General features: G+C 44.1%; 1 protein-coding gene across 5 annotated transcripts in view; it reads left to right on the forward strand.

The window, feature by feature from the left end:
* Nucleotides 1–19,919, forward strand: part of RYK (receptor like tyrosine kinase) — a 1,376,634-nt gene that overhangs the window by 873,611 nt on the left and 483,104 nt on the right. For all 5 annotated transcript variants that reach the window (XM_033957872.1, XM_033957871.1, XM_033957870.1 and 2 more), the window contains one exon: nucleotides 669–738. In XM_033957872.1, the coding sequence (XP_033813763.1) occupies nucleotides 669–738 (70 nt within the window). The remainder of the gene's footprint in view (nucleotides 1–668; nucleotides 739–19,919) is intronic.

The raw sequence follows: 19,919 nt of genomic DNA on the forward strand, positions 1-19,919 counted from the left end.
GGCATAGCAACCCGCCCTAGCTATTTAGAGGACTGCTTTTGTATGTCTCATCTGTCTAGAATATCTCACCTATTGCACTGGAAAAAGATATTAGTACTTACATGGTAAGCTCTTTTCCAGTAGATAGATGAGACATTCTAGACCCCCGCCCAGTCCTTAATGTGCTTGTCTACTATTTTACTCTGTGTATGCTTCTCCAAGCTGATTCTTGGATGCCCGTCAGCTCTTGGGGGCTAGGAAGAATTTGTATATATGTTTCAGCTTTATATGGAAGCAGTTTCTGAGCTACTTTAAAACTGGTGTTGCCAGTTAACATTACTATTGAGTTAATTCTTGAGCAGAACAGTTGGTTTAGCCTATTGCTACATGTGCTTCTATTGGGTGGCTCTCAGTGCTTGGGTACTAACTGTAGATGGAGCTAGAGAACCCAGTGAAGTATAGCAGAGGCAGAGTGAAAAATCCAGAGTGGATTCCTTCTACAGCTTCATGCGGCTATAGGGGTATTACCCATCTGTCTAGAATGTCTCACCTATCTAAAGGAAAAGAGCTTACCAAAGTAAGTACATAATCTCTTTATTTTACTTTTACTTTCCTGCTCTTAAATAAATGTTTTAAGATTTTCAAAATACTATTGTGGCTACAAACTCTTAATATTTTTTTAATATTAGATCAAGCCTCAGAAGTTCAGGTGACAATGATGTTAACTGAAAGTTGCAAGCTACGAGGACTTCATCACAGGTAAGACAGGCCCAAATTTTGTAACCGGCGCCTAAAATTAGGCACCTATTATAGAGGCGGGCAATGTTCAAGCCAGGCTGGAAGACTTGAACATCGAGGCCAAAAGAATTGCCAGAATGGATTCTCTCTCCCACATGACTGGGCTAGAGACTCCGTTCTGTGATTTCAAATAACAGACATAAGGAAAAGCCATGTAACAAACAATTAGAATTTATTAACAGTGCTCCTATTGTCTGGGAAGAGCAAGCCATCAGAATTTCAGTGTTCTTCAAAGGGAGAAAGCAAGGACAAACAGATTTATACCCTATGTGACATCATTTGTAATAATTATCATGCGTTAGAATACAATGGCACAGTTGATCACATGACTTCCTTCACAAAAATGCCTTATGTTAATGTTAACATTAAAAGTCCATTCTGTTAAGTTTTTAAACCCAGCAGGTGGCAGTGTTTCACTTTTTCTTTCTAAATCACTTTTGATCTCTGACCTTTTCAAATATCAATCATGTCAGTAAAAAGCCTAGTCTTGACATCTACATCCTGGCATCCATATGACCTCCCAATTAGCAAGGAACAGATTCTCTCTGTAAAACTCCCAAGTTTCTTGTTCCTCTGAGAACCTATAAACTCCATGGATGTATATGAAGAATGGTACATAAATTTATGTTTTAAGAGTCACAAAATCAACCTGAATGTAGAAACAGGAATGCCAATCTGTGAGCTTAATCTCTAATTACAAGGCCTCAAGGCTTTGTCACTAAACCTCATCTGAGTTTCCAAATTTTAATGTATAGGTACTAAGTTTTAATTTATTCACTTAATTTTGATTCATTCACAATCTCAGTTTTCATATCATCAGTGACTACTATCACACACCTGTAAATTCCAGGAAATCTTCAATACCAACCAGATACTTGCCTAACTAAATTGAATAATAAGGTTAATTAAGCTTTTAAATTGCCAATAATTGAAAGCTAGGTGTCTATCAAGAAATAACGATTCTGTAACAAGGCACCTCCAAATATTTAGGCGGCCTTCAAAAAAATAGGCACTATGCATGTTAGACTTGGGCGTGGCTTCTTACAGAATCAGTGCTCTTAACCCTTTCAGGACCATAAGGATCGTAGGCCAATTTTTGTGGATTTGACGACATTTTTATGGTAAAAATTGATTTTTTTTGTGAAATATCATTTTTTTTTTTTTTTTTAAATCACACTTCTGGCTTATGGACAGTGTGGCAAGTGAATCTTCTCGTCAATCTGGCAACGATGCTAATGAATGAATGTCGGAACCAGTTTGTTTAGATAAAGGCAGTATCATATGGAATCCGTACATATCAAATTTAGAACTGTAGACTATCCCAATCAAAATTTATAGGATTTTAAAGTTATGGGACAAATATGTCCCTTGGTCCTGAAAGGGCTACGCGTACTTAAGCGCTCGCATGGTCGGCTATCTCTTAGTTTTGCCTAAAGCTATTTTTGGGTGCCTCCACAATAGGTGCCTATCAGTGTGATTCACTATAATGCTATATTTTATTTTTTCTCCTCAAACACCTAAAAACCTGGCTATTCTCAAAACTGTAACACTTCCCCCCTCTTAGGCCTCTCACCTTCCCCTTTACACCTAACTCTTTAATCTCTCCACTGTAGTTCCTCTCTCATCCTTCTTCCTGTAAACCGTGCCGAGCTCCGCATTCGTGGAGATGGTGCGGTATATAAACCCAAGGTTTAGTTTAGTTTAAGGCCATAAATTCTGTGATTCTCTATTAATTCAGCATCTCTAGATATAGCTGTTTTTCACAACTTTTTTTTTTTTTTAGTTCTTTATAAGGAGTTTTACATACTGTATTTTTCGCACTATAAGACGCACCTGACCATAATACGCACCCTAGATTTAGAGAAGGAAATCAAGAAAAAAAACATTCTGAACCAAATTGTGCACCCAGTCCCCCTCACTCCCTGCCAGGCTCTGCACCCTGTTCCCCCTTCCCTGACAGGCTCTGTACCCTGTACCACTGCCCTGACCTGTAACCTGCTCCACCCCTCACCTCTGGTGGTCTAGTGATAGGCTGGGACAGGAGGGATCCGTCCCAGCCGACTAACAATTTTTTTCCTCCCCCCACCCCGATACCTTTTCTTCGGTGGTGGAGGGGGAGAAAGCCACACGTACTCTTCCCCAACCTCCTACATGAACCCCTCGGGGAATGCCGGTCACCTGACCCAGATTCAGGCTCAGTTAGCAAAGCAGGGATATTTTGAAAACCTGACTGGCAAGAGGGTACACCAGGACTGAGTTGAGAAACACTGCACTAGAGCACATGTTGGATTGTAGATGGAGACTTCAGTTTTGGCTTAAGGTTATGAATACAGCAAATGAAGTGTGAATAATTTGTTTCATGATACACCCCATTCCCAACTCTCAGGAAAACAATACCATGAGAACACTGGGTGCATATTGATGATGTCTTTGACCCAAAATGGCCATTTTCTCTGCTGAACAGCAAACATGAGTGTTCTATTTGGTACTCTTTTCCTTAGAATTGGGAATGGGGTGTATGATGCAACAGATTATTCACACTTCATTTACTGTATTCATAACCTTAAGCCAAAGCTGAAGTCTCCATCTTCACTCCAACATGTGCTCTAGGGGGACAGACCAGTATAAAAACCTGCAGGTATGTAAAACTCCTTATAAAAAATTCCAAAAGAGAAAAGTTGTGAAAAACATATAGTTATATCTAGAAATGTTGAATTAATAGAGAATCACAGAATTTATGGCCTTAAACAAGATATTTTTTGCTGCCTAACAGAAATAAAAAAAACTAGCTGACTACAAATAAACTACAGCTCAATTTGTCAAAAGAGAGCTTCTCTGGATTCATAGGGATACCTGTGCATACTGCCACCCATCTCTTTCCTGGGGAAATGACACCCTTACAGCCAAAGACAGCGTCCGCAGCCTAGGAGTGATTCTTGACTCAGATCTGTCGCTATCAAACCATGTATCAAAATTAGTATCATCATCCTTTTATTACCTCCGCCAACTACTATATTCGTTTATTATCCAGCTTAGACTACTGCAATATGCTACTACTGTGTTTCCCCCAAAATAAGCCCTACCCCCAAAATAAGCCCTGGCATCATTTTCGGGGTAGATCTTAATATAAGCCCTACTCTTCAACCCGCCCCCCCATCCACGCACAGCTGAACATCTGCAAGCAGCTGCTTGGCCTTATCCGTTGAGGATTTCACTTTGCTGCGGCAAGGCCAAAGCAGCCTGTTTAGAGTGCTGCTGGCCCATCACTGCTTCAGTTGAGGGTAGGGCTCACTCGCGTTCGGCGGGAAGGGAAGGATGGAGGGTCAGCAGGGGTTCAGCTGCGCGGTGGGGGCAGGGGGGTGACCAAGGGTTCTGCTGCACAAGGAATGGGAGGGAGGAAAGGATGGATAGAAGCTGGGCAAGGGTTCTGCTGCATAAGAGATAGGAGGGAGAGAAGGATAGAAGCTGGGCAAGGGTTTGCTTCACGAGGGATGGGAGGGAGGGAAGGTTAGAAGCTTGGCAAACTTCTGCACAGGGGGGAGGGAGGGAGGGGAGGAAAGATGCTGCACATGGGGAGAGAAAGGAAAGAGGAATAATTGGGGTAAAGGAGAGGGAGGGAGAGATGATTATGTGCATACCCCGAAAATAAGACCTAGTGCCCTTTTTGGGCCCCAAATGAATATAAGACATTGTCTTATTTTCGGGGAAACACAGTAGTGAGCTTACCTGCAAAAACACTCTCCTGTCTCCAAGGTGTGCAAAATGCCGCAATCCGATTCCTGAAAAACCTGGGCTTCTGCGACCATGTCACCCCAGCATTAGCATCCATACACTGGCTGCCTATCCAAAAATGATGCACCTTGAAATGGATCTGGGTATCATTGTAGAAAATATGATGAAACCTTCTGCCCAATGTGTGGCAGCGGCCAAAAAAGCAAACAGGATGCTGGGAATTATTAAAAAAGGGACTAAGACTAAGAATGTTATAATGCCCCTGTATCGCTCCATGGAGCGACCTCATCTGGAGTATTGTGTTCAATTCTAGTCTCCTTGTCTCAAGAAAGATATAGTGTAGCTAGGAGGGTTATTGGGATGGGCAGACTAGATGGGCCGTGGCCCTTATCTGCCGTCTGTTTCTATGTTAGGAAAGGTTCAAAGAAGAGCGATCAAGATGGTAAAGGGGATGGAACTCCTCTTGTATGAGGAAAGACTAAAACGGTTAGGGCCCTTCAGCTTAGAAAAGAGACAGCTTAGGGGAGATATGATTGAAGTCTACAAAATCCTGAGTGTAGAACAGGTACAAGTGGATCGATTTTTCACTCCGTCAAAAATTACAAAGACTAGGAGACACTCAATGAAATTACAGGGAAATACTCTTAAAACCAATAGGAGGAAATTTTTTTCACTCAGAGAATAGTTAAGCTCTGGAACGTGTTGCCAGATGATGTGGTAAGAGCAGATAGCATAGCTGGTTTTAAGAAAGGTTTGGACAAGTTCCTTGAGGAACAGTCCATAGTCTGTTATTGAGAAAGACATGGGGAAGCCACAGCTTGCACTGTATTGGTAGCATGAAATATTGCTATACCTTGGGTTTTGGCCAGGTACTAGTGACCTGGATTGGCCACTGTGAGAACAGGCTACTGGGCTTGATGGACCATTGGTCTGACCCAGTAAGGCTATTCTTTTGTTCGTACCTCTGTTATGCCTGTCTATACAGAAAATGCTGCAATTCAAACCACTTCTGTATCTAAGTCTGTATGTTACACCTATACTGTAAATGCAGTAATCTAAACCTCCTACGTCCGCCAATCTCTGAGTTCTCACGAAAGTTTGTTCTGCTTTTACTGTGAATGTACTCTTGTAACCCGTTCTTGATTCCTTTGAGATGGCAGGCTAAATAAATGATTAAATAAAATATAGTATTTTTGTGAATATGTATTCTGCTTGAGCTGGTGTGAGACATGGCTGGCAATACATTTTAGAAGTGTCCCCAAAAGATGACTACAGTAGAAATTTCTTCTTTTTTTTTAGTTTCATGGTTTATTTGCAGTAGTGCAGACACCAGTTCCTAGCTGAGATGCCACACATGCTATATCAGTGATTCCTTCAGGTTATCCCTCACAAAGATGCAACACACATTCACTTCAGTGCTGGGACACACCTTCAACTCCTCATCTGCTGGCCACACATGGTACTAGGTCCCACTCTCTACAGATTAAACTTTAGCTATACAGTATTTTTCAAAGACAAATCAGAATACAGTCTTTAATACATATACATGGCAATACTGCATTGTTTATAGGGCATTTTTATTAACTGTTAGCCCTCCAAAATCCTTTTAACCCTTGCCAACACTGAGGTAATGTGGACTGAAACATGCACTGCAGAGTCTTGATCCCAGGGTCAGAGTGTGCAGGAGGCCTCACTTCTCCTTCTTCTTTTTGTCTTTCTTCTCCTTTGGTGTCTGTGAGGCCAGGGAGCCCATGGCATTACGGATTGCTTCATTGTTGGGATCCACCCCTGGCAGATTCTCCGGCACACTCTGCAAAAACTCAGAATCCTGCATGATGATATAATCATCTTCCTCCTTGCTGGGTTCAGAAGTATCCATGACAGCACCACTGTCTAGGTCTGCAGATTCGGCCTGTCCAAATTCCACTCCCTGCAGGGACATCTGCATGGCATAAGCAATCTGCTCATCCTCAGTCATAGTACTGCAGTCCAGCAAGCCACTCCTGCTGGCCAATGGTCATTTTCAACAAGGCGTCATCCAAAACATCGCCCCCTGTGGATGTAATTTCGGTAATTACAGTTGAAATTTCTATACGTTCAATTTTCTAGTTTAAAGCAATATTGTCCTTCATGAGAGCTGAAGTTGACTCCCTCAAAACACCAATATTATCTAATTGTAGAAAACATTTCTGATTTTTCCGATTATTAGAGTCCAAAGTCTGTGATAAATTCGCAACTTTACTCACATGAAGTGAAGTTTCTTGGGTAGTTTTGGCAACAGTGTCATTCAAAACTTGAATCACCTTCCAGATAGAGTCGAGAGTTACTTCCATTTTTCCACCAGCTGGATACTGAGTAGAACTCTTAGATTGAACAGTCGGCTCTGCAGATGAGATTCCACTTCTGAACTGATGAGCTGATCGCTTTCTGATAGTCCCAGAAGCTCCGTCTCTCCCTGCTCCACAGCCGGTGCCCAGAGTAGGAAGAACCATTGGAGGGGACGACGACAGGTCCAATCCCAAAGTGGTGGAGGCTACTTCCTCCTGATAGCTGTAAGGTTAGACCCCCCAAAATGTAAGGTTTAGAGGGGTTAGGTTGAAGCGCCCTTACAAACAGCAAGTCCCGAGTTCAATGCCTTCACAGAGGTTTCATTAGGAAGTGCTTGCATAAAGAATATATAATATTACAGAAAAGCAAGACTCATAAAAGGTGAGTGAGGTGTGCTAGACTGGAGTCAAATGTACTTTCCAGTATGCCTCTGACAATAGTTTCTGATTAATCTTAGTTATCTGTGCACCTGGACCTAATGTACATCCTAAGCTGTCCATCCTAAGCGTCAGACATTAACACATCTTCTTAACACCTCTTTGCACCTCTTAGCTGCAAGTTCGTTTGTTACCTTTTAAGCACTGATTTAATTTAGGCTTGCAATGACATTCCCTAAGGTCAGACATGAATGATATGATCTCCCATAGGCCTTTGCTGACATTGGTTAGGGCAATCAAAAATGCTGATTGCTAGCAATGCTAGGCTGACAACCACTAGCAGGAACACCCTTCGGCGGTTTGCTCAATTTTACATTACCGATCCAGGGACTGCTGAGCCGGGAATGATGTTTGTGAGGGCGGCAGCGGCGGATTCGCCCTCACACTACCCATAATGAAAAAGGAATGAAAGAATGCAGCTCGAGCAGCTCTCGACCTTGGAACGATTGCAGCCTCAATCCGCCATCTTGCCATGCCCCCGGAAAATCTGCACTGAATTCCTTAGTTCACACATGGAAGTGTCATTGCACTTACAAAGCACTTTGACCAAAACAAATCCACAGCTCTACTTTCCAAATAAAGATGACAATTAATCCTTTCCATTATTAGTTTGTGACAGCACCAGAACAAGCGAATCAACACAAACCTGTAAAAAAAAAAAAAGTTTATACCTGTGTTTTTATTAACAGTCTCTTAAGAAAATTACAGGACAAAAGAGAAGTCATCACCTTAGGGATTTTAGTATTGAAGTAAATATCCCTAAAACCTGTAACTAACCATTAAAGTTGACAAATTCATTTTGTTTGATTTTAATTATTTTTACGTATTACGTTAGTGACATATACTGTATTTTCACGCATATAATGCGCGCGTTGTACACGATTTTACAAACCGTGCATAACCATGCGCGTTATACGCGTGAGCGCATTGTACAAATTTTTTTTACAAAGTTCCCCCCCGACGTCCGATTCATCACCCCGAAGGACCACTCGCACCCCCACCCGAAGGACCGCTCGCACCCCCACAGCCTCCCCCCCTTCCCCTCCCGCATGGAGAAGCTGCCTACCATTGTTTCCGGATGCCAGTGAGCCCAGCTGCTTCCTCTACTGGCGGTCCTGCCCCTTCTCTGAGCGCTGCGCTGCTTCCTCTTCCGGCGGTCCTGCCCTTTCTCTGATGTCAGAGAAAGGGCGGGACCGCCGGAAGAGGAAGCAGCGTAGCGCAGGACTCAGAGAAGGAGCGGTCCTTCGGGTGGGGGTGCGAGCAGTCCTTCGGAAAGGAGAGTCGGGGCGGGCGAACGGAGAGTCGGGGCGGGCGAACGGAGAGTCGGAGCGGCGAGAGGAGAGTCGGGGGGCGGCGAACGGAGAGTCGGGGCGGCATGCGCGGTTTCCGCTGCTGCCGGTGCTAAAACCCACACTACGGGCTCGTAAAGGAGGGGGTATCATACCTTTAAAGTTTCTCTCAAGTCTCACTTTTAACCCTGGCAATCAACTGCTTGTAGATTTAGGGAGAGGTGGCCAAATATTAAGCCCAACATACCCAACACCCTGAATCCAACCACATTATGGAGACCGAGACCACCACAAACCAGGCCATACAGGACACAAGGAAAAAATCACAGAGAAAGCCACCACTAGACGCCTCTATACCACTTCTAGAGACATCTATATCACTAGTGCTTATTTGTTATAAGCCATCTAGAACCATTTTTGGTTAGGCGGTATATAAAAAATAAAATTATTATTATTATTCCCCCAGAGGAGATTTTGCGGACCCTTTTCCATCACCCAAGAAGCCAAGACACACAGTAGCACTTTCACACCAAGTGGATTGAAACAGGAAATTCATTAAACTAGGATCTGAGAGAAACACTCAGCAATCACCAAGTCCCGTAGCAAGTCGACATGCCTATCTCCGTGCAATCTAGCCTACCGAGAGTAGAAAAGGTAGATCTGCGGCTGTCATCTCGCAATAACATGCGAGATGACAGCTGGGCGCTAACCTAAATTAGCCGGGCAGAGTGCCTGGCTAAAAGACACTAGGGAGAACACTGAGTACAAGTTGGAACCCATAACTCTACATCCTCTCTTGATTTTGCACAGTGGAGGAAGAAGTGCATCTCTTTCAAGTTTCTTTATTTTTGATATACCATCTATAAAAATACATATCTAGACTGTGTACATTATAAAAAATTATAGAAAACAATTAAAATAAGTAAATAAAAATAATAATTTATCAAATATTATTAAAAAATATTGGACAAATTAAAATTAACATACATGAAACAGAAGGAAAGTAAGAGAGGGAGAGGTTGTACTGCATGCAATGACTGCCTTTTTGGAGTTTCCATTACATCTGTGTATGGTTGTAGGTAGCAATGTTCTTCTCTGTGTGTCAGAGGTATTGTGTAAAATATTTCTGGGTAGTAAAAGTAATCTGTTGTCATTTTTCCCCTTTCTATATTATAGTGGGGCTTTTTTTTTTTTTTAATCTATATGAGCTGCAGAGCTAAATGAAGGCTGTGATTTGGAATGTGCGCCAACATTGTAGATTAGCAAAGGTTTGGACAGTCTTTATATGTGTGGCTGCATATCCACTGAGTTTAGTTAATACTCTGCACAGCTTTTAAGTAGCCCAACTACTTCATTGAGAGGTACAGTGCAAGCTCCACTGACGGACACGGTCTGATGAGGACCAGCCAGCACGGTTTCAGCAATGGCAGATCTTGTTTGACAAACTTGCTGCACTTCTTCGAGGGAGTAAACAGGCAGATAGACAAGGGCGATCCGGTCGACATTATATATCTGGACTTTCAGAAAACAGAAGGCATTCAACAAGATTCCGCATGAATGACTACTTTGGAAAATTGCATGCCATGGAATCGAGGGAGAAATACTCACATGGATTAAAAACTGGCTGGAGCATAGGAAACAGAGAGTGGGGGTAAATGGACAATACTCAGACTGGAAGAGTGTCACTAATGAGGTGCTGCAGGGCTGGGTGCTTGGACCCATGCTCTTCAACATCTTTATAAATGATCTGGACGGGGATCACGTGACGCTATGAGCGGATGAAGATGTGTTCCTGATCGGCTCCAGGGCCCTGCTCTTCTATTTGTTGTGTTTGCTCAAAATTAATGAAGCCTGGCTGATGATTTATTTGAGGTCAAGATCGGGACTTCACGGACAGGTATTTAACCCAATCACAAGAAGTAGCGCACATGAAACCTGACCGAAAAGAAAAGGAACGCTCCAAACCTGGTGCCCCTAAGATGGCGGCCGCATCAGGCACCGTGGTGTCAGAGTTCACTGATACAGTGCTAAACGATATTAAAACGGCGGTGGCGCAGGTCTTAGGACCGCAAATGGATAATTTGACAACGCAAATGACTCCCTTGGAACAGCTCTTAACAGAAATGGCAGTCCGAACCACCAACTTGGAGCAGCGAGTGTCCGCGGCGGAAGACACGCTTAATTCTCATGAACTAGACCTTGCGGCCTTGCAAGAAACGGTGCGTCTTCAAGCAGATAAACTAGACGACCTGGAGAATAGATCTCGCCACGGCAACTTACGTTTCATGGGAGTCCCTGAAATAATACCTGATGTGCGCTTGCTCTCTGAGCTGGAGGGTTGGCTAGAGCTGGAGTTTCCTGATACGACAGCACTGGGTCCCCTTTGCTTGGAAAGGGCATATTGACTCGGGGGGGGCGCCCGACCAGGGAATCCAGGCCACGTGTGGTGATCGTGAAATTCCTGAACTACCGGCATAAAATGGACATTTTAAGATAATATCGGGCTAAACGTGATACTCTCCAGTTGCGAGGTTCCACTGTTCGTATTAGCCAGGATTACTCTGCAGCCCTTACAGATCGCCAGTAGGCTTTTTACCCTCTCTGCACGAAGCTGGTGGACCTTAAGAAACGTTTTTTGTTTGTTTATCCGGCTCTATTGAAGATTCAACATGAGGGTTTGTGGCACTCCTTCAGTGTGGCTACGGAGGCCACAGATTATATTAATGTGACTTTTGGTTCCCATGTTGAGCCACCTTGATTTTTTCTGATCTTTGCTTTTTGATTTCCAGCCAGGTGGCCTTGGATTTGATTGTATTGTTCCTGTTCTTATGAGCATGTATTGTTCACCCATTTCTTTCTGTCTCTTTTTGGAGGGGTAGAGCCCCGTCTTGTATCAGTTCCGGGCCTCCTGCATATTCCTTAGGTGATATGTTTTTTGGGATTATTTGGGGAATGGGAGGGGATGGGATTTCTGGTTTGGAACAGCTTACCAGTATATTATTATGGGGATTGTTTTTTCTCCTGTTTTATTTGCATATTAATTTTATGAGCAAGTTATCTTTAGTATTGACCTTTGTTAGCTGCATTATGCTATGCACTTGGGTGGGGCTGGGCGCCTGGGTGCTGGATGTATTTTTTCTGTCTGGTATACAAGGCTTGATTGATGCTTTTTGGTGATCGCCCTCTTCATATTATTTCATGGAATGTGTCTGGTATTTCCTCCCCTATTAAGCGTACTAAAATCTTGAGACAACTAAAGCATCATAAAGCTGATTTGGCATGCTTGCAGGAGACTAAATTGACTGAGGAGGAACATAAGAAGCTGAAGAGAGGTTGGGTGGGTTCTGTATTTTATGCTTTCTCCCCGGGGAAAAGGGCAGGTGTTAGTCTGTTGGTCTGGAGAGATTTGCAGTGTGCCATTACTTTAAAACATCAGTATTCCCAGGGCAGATATTTGTTACTTCATATCTCATTGCTGGGTATTGAATTTAGGCTACTGATTGCTTATGGTCCTAACACTTACACCCAGGCTTATTTTGATTGTCTGGTAGCTTTGGGCCTTCAGGACACATCCTTACCGCTCATTGTGGCTGGGGATCTTAACCAGGTACTGGACGCCTCACTTGATCGCTCTGGCTCTGTGATTCCTTCTAGCACATGTAGTAGGGGTGTGCCCTTTCTCTGTAGGTCTTTGGATTTGGTGGATACCTGGAGGTTGCTCCATCCTCCTGAACGGGATTATATTCATCAGTCTCGTACCCATGGGACATTCTCCCGCCTAGACTATCTCTTGGTCTCTGACTCCTTGTTTCCTAAGATTGCCGATGCTACTATTGGCCCTTTGGAAGTCTCCGATCATTGTCTTATTTGGTTGGATGTTGTATGGGGTGTTTCTCCTACAGGGTCTCCCCGATGGCGCTTCCCTTCATATTTGCACGATGACCCAGATTTTTTGGAGCATCTGTGGAAAAGTTGGGAGGATTACTTGCTAACTAATGGTCAGCATCAGTCTAGTCCTAGACTTTTCTGGGAGACTGCTAAAGCCGTCTTTCGGGGGAACATAATAGCTTACATCACAGCCCGGAATAAACGTATATCGAGTGGAATTATTCGTTTGGAAAAACAATATTCCCGCTTGAAAGCCTGTTGTTTACGGAATTCTACTCCTGCTCTAAGGGAAGAGCTTTAGTGCATGATCGGGCCAAACGTTCTCTTTTCTATTGAAAATATAAGTTTTATAGATACGGAAATAAACGGGCAGAATGTTAGCAACTTTGGCTAGGAATTGGCAGGATGATAGGTACATATCTCGGATTAAGAATGGGCCGGATTCTTATCATACGAGGCCGGTTGATATAGCTGATGCTTTTTACCAACACTTCTCGACGTTTTATGCTAGCCCAGGTCCTTATTGTGGTCCGGATGTCCTGGATTATCTGGTCGATGCAGGAATGCCTAGATTCATGGACTTGCAGAAAACAGTTTTGAGTAGACCATTACAGGGCCCGGAGATACAAAACGCTATTAAGCATTTACGATCTTGCACTGCTCCGGGCCTTGATGGATTCTCGGCTGAATTTTATAAAATGATATCTCTGCAGGTGTGTGAGCCACTTATGGGTTATTATGTTATTGCTTTGCAAGATAGGGTTTTCCCAGCTTATGCTAACGAAGCTACAATTACATTACTTCCAAAGCTGAACAAACCTAAAGATGAAGTGGAATCGTATCGGCCGATATCTTTAATAAACATGGATTTAAAAATTTTGGTGCGTGTGCTAGCCAACCATTTAACCCCACTTCTACCTAGTATTATTTCTTCCGAGCAAGTTGGCTTTGTACAGGGCAGACATTCGATATTGAATGTCCGGCGGGCGCTGTTAGCTGTGGCTCAAGCGCAATCTACTAACATTCTCAGTATTCTCGTGAGTTTGGACGCGGCTAAGGCCTTTGACCAGGTTCATTGGCCCTATCTTTTTCAGGTGTTGGACTTTGTGGGCATAGGGGGCTGGTTTATGTCTTCCTTGCGGGCTCTCTATTCGGCTCCCACTGCCTCTGTTCTGGTCATTGGGACCCTTACTGGCTCATTTTCGGTTGGTAGAGGGACACGTTAGGGTTGTCCCCGTTACTCGTTTTGCTATATTTAGAGCCTCTTCTCCGTACGATCCAGAGAGATGATGAATTGGTTGGTTTGTCGGAGGAGTCCTCTCAATTGAGGGTGTTGGCCTTTGCTGATGACCTTTTGTTGATATTGGCCCAACAGCAGAGATCCCTGCCCAGGGCGCTCGAACTATTGGATGAATTTCATCTTTTTTCTGGTCTGACGTTGAATAGGCAGAAGTCTTTGGTTCTTCCTCTGCAGGAGGAGGTTCGGGAAACCTGGTTGGGACCTTTTCCTTTAGAATGGGCTGCTTTGTCCTTATGTTATCTCGGTGTTCTCATACCCAGGGATTTGACTACACTTTATTCTCTTAATATTCTTCCCTTGCTTGTAAAAACGGGTAGGCGAGTGTGGGCATGGCGCTCTTACCCATTGACCCTTCTCGATAGAATTGCTTTATACAACATGATGGTGATACCTCAATGGCTGTATCTTTTCCAAACCTTACCTTTGCTTTTGCTCCATCGTCACCTACGGCTCTTACATCGGTCTTTACTTCTGTTCTTGTGGGGGGGGGGTAAATGCTCTAGAGTTCCCTTACATACTCTTACACTTCCTACAGACCAGGGGGGCCTTGGGTTGTTACACTTGGAGAAAAGGTGGGAGAGCGGCGATGTGATACCTATATGGCATTTATCCCAGGACAAGCAGGCAGCCTATTCTCACATATGGGTGACGTCATCCACGGAGCCCGGATGCGGACAGTCTCGCAAGCAGACTTGCTTGTAGAAACTCAGAAGTTTCGAGTCTGCCGCACCTCGCATGCGCGAGTGCCTTCCCGCCCAGCACAGGGCACATCTCCTCAGTTATCAGTTTTCTGCAGAGCCGAGAAGTCTGTCTTTGACTCTCTGCATTGAACTTCTTTCGCTTCGTGCCTTCTCTTCACCACAGTTTGTGTTATTTATTTTCGTGAATCGCTGTGTTCATTTCTTTATTTCTCAGAAGGTTGCCCAGTTCCTAAGAAATCTAAATCCCTCATCCCTGCACCATTCTCTTAACCACGCATTGAGATTTTGAAGCTCTACCTGCCTCTTGGGTCTTGCGTGTGGAACTGGGAGCATTTCTGAAAATGCATCCTTGGAGGATCTGGATTTCAGCTTTCTACCTAAGAGCCTAAATTTGGCTTCCAGAACCTCCCTCCCACATTTTCCTATGTCATTGGTACCTACATGTACCAGGAAAGCTGTCTCCTCCCTAGCACTATCTAAAATCCTATCTATGTGAGGTCCGCCACCTTCTCATCAGGCAGGCAAGTGACCAGGCGATCCTCACGCCCACTCAGCTATCTACATGTCTAATAATCGAATCACCAACTACAACCGCTGTCCTAACTTTTTCCTCCTGGGCAGAAGCCACCAGATTCACATCCTCAGTGCGAGAGGATATTGCATCCCCTGGTGTGCGGGTCCTAGCTACAGGATTATTTCCTACTTCACTCCTAGGAAACCTCTCTCCTCCAAGGCAGCAAAGGGGCTACCAGACTTGAGGTGGAACTTCTCTACAACATCCCTGTAGGTCTCCTCTATGTACTTCTCTGTCTCCATCAGCTCCTTCAAGTCTGCTACTCTAGCCTCAAGGGAACGCATCTTTGTGCTGTTAGGCATTCCCATGAATGCAATTCACACCTTACAAGTTACTCAAAACTCAATAATTCAAGTTTTATTTGGTGTTGGGAAATTTGATCATGTGTCCAAGTTCTATGTGAGACTGTATTTGTTGAAGATCAAATTTAGGATACAGTATAAACTTTATTTATTTAGTTTAATTTCTAGACCGTCCTCACAGAAGAGCCTAGAATGGGTTACAAATTTACATACACAATAGAAGGTTTAGCAACAAGGTTACAACTTCATATACAGCAGATAAACAGTACAACAAATTAAAAGGATGAGGAGCAGCAGTAGTAGAAATTACTATGTACATGTTTTGGGTACTGAGCACAGTAGCATGGCAAACGATGGGCAACAAGGATGCAAATTTACATATAAGATATTCAGAGCAACAGATTAAAGGGAAGAACAGCAGCAGAGGGATAATTCTTATGAACTGTATGGAGGAATGAATATAAGTTTTGGGTGCTGAGCACAGTAGCTTGGCAACCAATAGGCATCTAGAATTGCAATGCATTCAAAGTATAGGACAGTTTGGGGCATTTATGGTATGGGTACATGTAGTAGGGAGATAAGATCTTGCATAGAGTGTGCACCTCGAGACTTAGTTCTGCCTGTAAGTCAAGTGGAGGGCACTTTCAATGTGGCAGAATATTTTTGCCGAGGTAGAAATAGAGTGTTTGCAAGAGTCGGATAAAAAGGTGGGTTTCTACTTCTTTCCTGAAGTTTAGTAAGCCTGTCAGTAATCTAATGTTTGGTATTGTGTTCCATAATTTGGGTAGAAAGTGTGAGTAGGAGTGATTGTGGGCACTTTCTAGTAGGAGGGTTCGTGCTGGTGGGGTGGACTATCTTCTCTCGACTTGTGGTCGCATAAGTCAGTTGGGGATGTATATTAGGTTTTTTTGCCATGTAGGATGGGACCATTCTGTTAAAGAATTTGAAAGCTAATATAAGAGCTTTAAAGAGGCAACGTTTCCGAATGGGTAGCCAATGTACAGCAGCCAGAGCTGGAGCAACTGAGTCGTGAATAGACAGGTTCTTCAAAAGACAAACTGCTGTATTTTGTACACGTTGCAATCTTTGTAGTTTCATTGCAGATAGTCCAACTAACAGTGTGTTGCAATAGTCCATGCGTGATAAGACATAGGCGTAGAGCAGTTGGGTGAATTCTCTTTCTGAGAAGTATGGATGAATTTTCCATAGCTACCGCAGGTAGTAGAAGGAGGTTGCTACTACCTCTGACATGACTCGTTAGTGATAGGTCTGCATCTAGGGTGATTCCAAGGCTGCGTAGTTGATCCTTAGCTTTGAAGGTCGTATTATCCCAGAAGGTGAAGGTGAAGATGGGAGCAGTTTTTGTTGTGAATCCAGAGTAGTTCAGTTTTGGATGCATTAAGTTGGAGTTTGTTCGTTGTCATCCAGTCTTTGATTTCAGAAAGGCAACCTTGTAAGTTTTTTGTTTTTTTTAAATTTGAGTGTCCCGGTTCATACCTAGTAGGAGGTAGAGTTGAATATCATCTGCAAATGAGTGGATGTTGATGATGTATTTTGATGCAGTGTCAAGCGCTGGTCTGAGGTATATGTTGAACAGCAGTGATAGTAACATAGTAACATAGTAACATAGTAGATGACGGCAGATAAAGACCCGAATGGTCCATCCAGTCTGCCCAACCTGATTCAATTAAAATTTTTTTTTTTTTTTTTAATTTTTCTAATTAGCTATTTCTGGGCAAGAATCCAAAGCTTTACCCGGGTTCCAACTGCCAAAATCTCTGTTAAGACTTACTCCAGCCCATCTACACCCTCCCAGCCATTGAAGCCCTCCCCTGCCCATCCTCCACCAAACGGCCATACACAGACACAGACCGTGCAAGTCTGCCCAGTAACTGGCCTAGTTCAATATTTAATATTATTTTCTGATTCTAAATCTTCTGTGTTCATCCCACGCTTCTTTGAACTCAGTCACAGTTTTACTCTCCACCACCTCTCTCGGGAGCGCATTCCAGGCATCCACAACCCTCTCCGTAAAGTAGAATTTCCTAACATTGCCCCTGAATCTACCACCCCTCAACCTCAAATTATGTCCTCTGGTTTTACCATTTTCCTTTCTCTGGAAAAGATTTTGTTCTACGTTAATACCCTTCAAGTATTTGAACGTCTGAATCATATCTCCCCTGTCTCTCCTTTCCTCTAGGGTATACATATTCAGGGCTTCCAGTCTCTCCTCATACGTCTTCTGGCGCAAGCCTCCTATCATTTTCGTCGACCTCCTCTGGACGGTCTCAAGTCTTCTTACGTCTTTCGCCAGATACGGTCTCCAAAACTGAACACAATACTCCAAGTGGGGCCTCACCAATGACCTGTACAGGGGCATCAACACCTTCTTCCTTCTACTGACTACGCCTCTCTTTATACAGCCCAGCATCCTTCTGGCAGCAGCCACTGCCTTGTCACACTGTTTTTTTGCCTTTAGATCTTCGGACACTATAACACCAAGGTCCCTCTGCCGGTCCGTGCATATCAGCTTCTCTCCTCCCAGCATATACGGTTCCTTCCTATTATTAATCCCCAAATGCATTACTCTGCATGTCTTTGCATTGATGACAGTAAAGCGCCATGAGGCACACTATATTTGAGTGGCTTAGGATGTGATAGGTGTGATTCTAGCAGTACACTCAGATCTGTTCTTTAGGAATAAAGAGAGCCAGCGTAATGCCATGCCACTGAAAGAGAAGAATGTGGCCACGGTATCAAAGGTGGCACTGAGGTTAAGGAGAAACAGCAGTGCCTCTTCTCCCTGATCGAGGAATTTCCAACAATCGTCAATAATGTCTAATAGAACTGTTTCAGTACTATGGGATTTCCTGAATCCTGATTGGTAGATTGATAGGGCTTTTTGGCTATCTGCAAAGTCTTGTAGTTGTTGTAGAACAACTTTTTCTAGGATCTTCAATGTAAATGGAAGGTTTGAGGCTGGTCTGAAGTTGCTTGGTTGATCTGGGTCTGTGTTCAGTTTTTTTTTTTGGATAGGATAAACCACTGCAGTTTTCTAGGTCACAGGTACTTCTCTGGATGTTAGTGACTTATTGATTAGGGGGAAAATTAAGTTTAGGAAGGCTTCTTTAGCAGGTAGCAGTAGATTAGCTGGGCAGGGGTCTAAGGTTGAGCCTGATGGGCGTAGTGAGTCAACTGTTTTGTTCAGGTCCGCGTAAAAGATTGTTTTAAAGTGACAGATGGGGAGATCACGTGATGCAGAAAGCGAGGGCAGATGTGCACTGCCTGAGCTCTCAGGCCTCGAGTCCTGTTTTACTACAATGGATTTTGCAAAGTAAATATTGTAGTGCTTGGGGGATTCTTTTGCTCTCGGTCCGATATATGGACAAATTTCTTACTTCAAGAGTGAACCCTATGGCGGCTAAGTCTACAAAAAAAGATCTGAAGCGCTTGAGACCAGCGGAGGACAAAATGGCACCTGGAACCCCAGCGGAGGTTCGTCAGCTATCCCCAGAGGCGCTGCAGGAGAGTACACATGCAGTCACACTCGCGATGCAGCCTGGTATGGATTGCGTGTCCGACATAAGCTGGAAACTCTGATAGCGGACACTACCCGGTGCACGACGGACTTAGAAACATGAGTCACCCGCCTTGATGATGCGCAGGGGGATCAGGCATGTTCCCTCTAAGCTGAGCGCATGAGCGATCGCTCACTATTTTCATTGGCGTCACTCATAATTTTTCTTGTGTCGCTCACTAAAATACTGCAGTGGGAAACTGAGGACTGCATAGTAAGATCCCCGACGCACTTCCGCAGGTGGGGTTCGTGAGAAGAGTCGCTGCCACGTCTTCAGTGGTGTACCAAGGGAGGGGGCGGGGGGGGGGTGGTCCGCCCCGGGTGCAGTCTTAGGGGGGTGCACAGCCGGCCAGGTCCGGATCTGGCCGGCTGTGCACCCCCCCTAAGGCTGCCGTCGGAGAGGAAGTTCGGGCCAGCCAATCGCTGCCTGGCTGGGCGGAACTTCCTCTCCGACGGCAGAATTGACGTCGGGGGAATGCTGGTCGGCCCGACTGTGGGAAGCAGAGAGAGCTTGGGGCAGCCGCAGCGTTGGCTTTGGGGCCTGTTTCCCCCAATGGTAGCAGCAGTGGCTTTGTGGAGGGTAGGGAGAAAGAAAGAAAGAAAGGGGGCAGGCAGGGAGACAGAAGGGAAACAGAAAAAAAGAAAGGGGGCATCAAGAGAGAAAAAAGAAAGAAAGGGCAGGGAGAGAGGAAGAAAAAGGGGAGGGAATGAGGTCTGGAGGAGAGGAAGCATACAGGCTGAAAGAAGGGAAGAAAGATTGGATGCACAGTCAGAAGATGAAAGTGCAACCAGAGACTCATGAAATCACCAGACAAGGTAGGAAAAATGATTTTATTTTAAATTTAGTGATCAAAATGTGTCTGAATTTATATATGCTGTCTTTATTTTGCACTATGGCCCCCTTTTACTAAATCTCAATAGTGTTTTTTAGCGCAGGGAGCCTATGAGCGTCGAGAGCAGCGCTGGGCATTTAGCACAGTTCCCTGCACTAAAAACTGCTATTGTGGTTTAATA

The sequence above is a fragment of the Geotrypetes seraphini genome, chromosome 9, assembly GCF_902459505.1.
Source record: "Geotrypetes seraphini chromosome 9, aGeoSer1.1, whole genome shotgun sequence".
Lineage (NCBI taxonomy): Eukaryota > Metazoa > Chordata > Amphibia > Gymnophiona > Dermophiidae > Geotrypetes > Geotrypetes seraphini.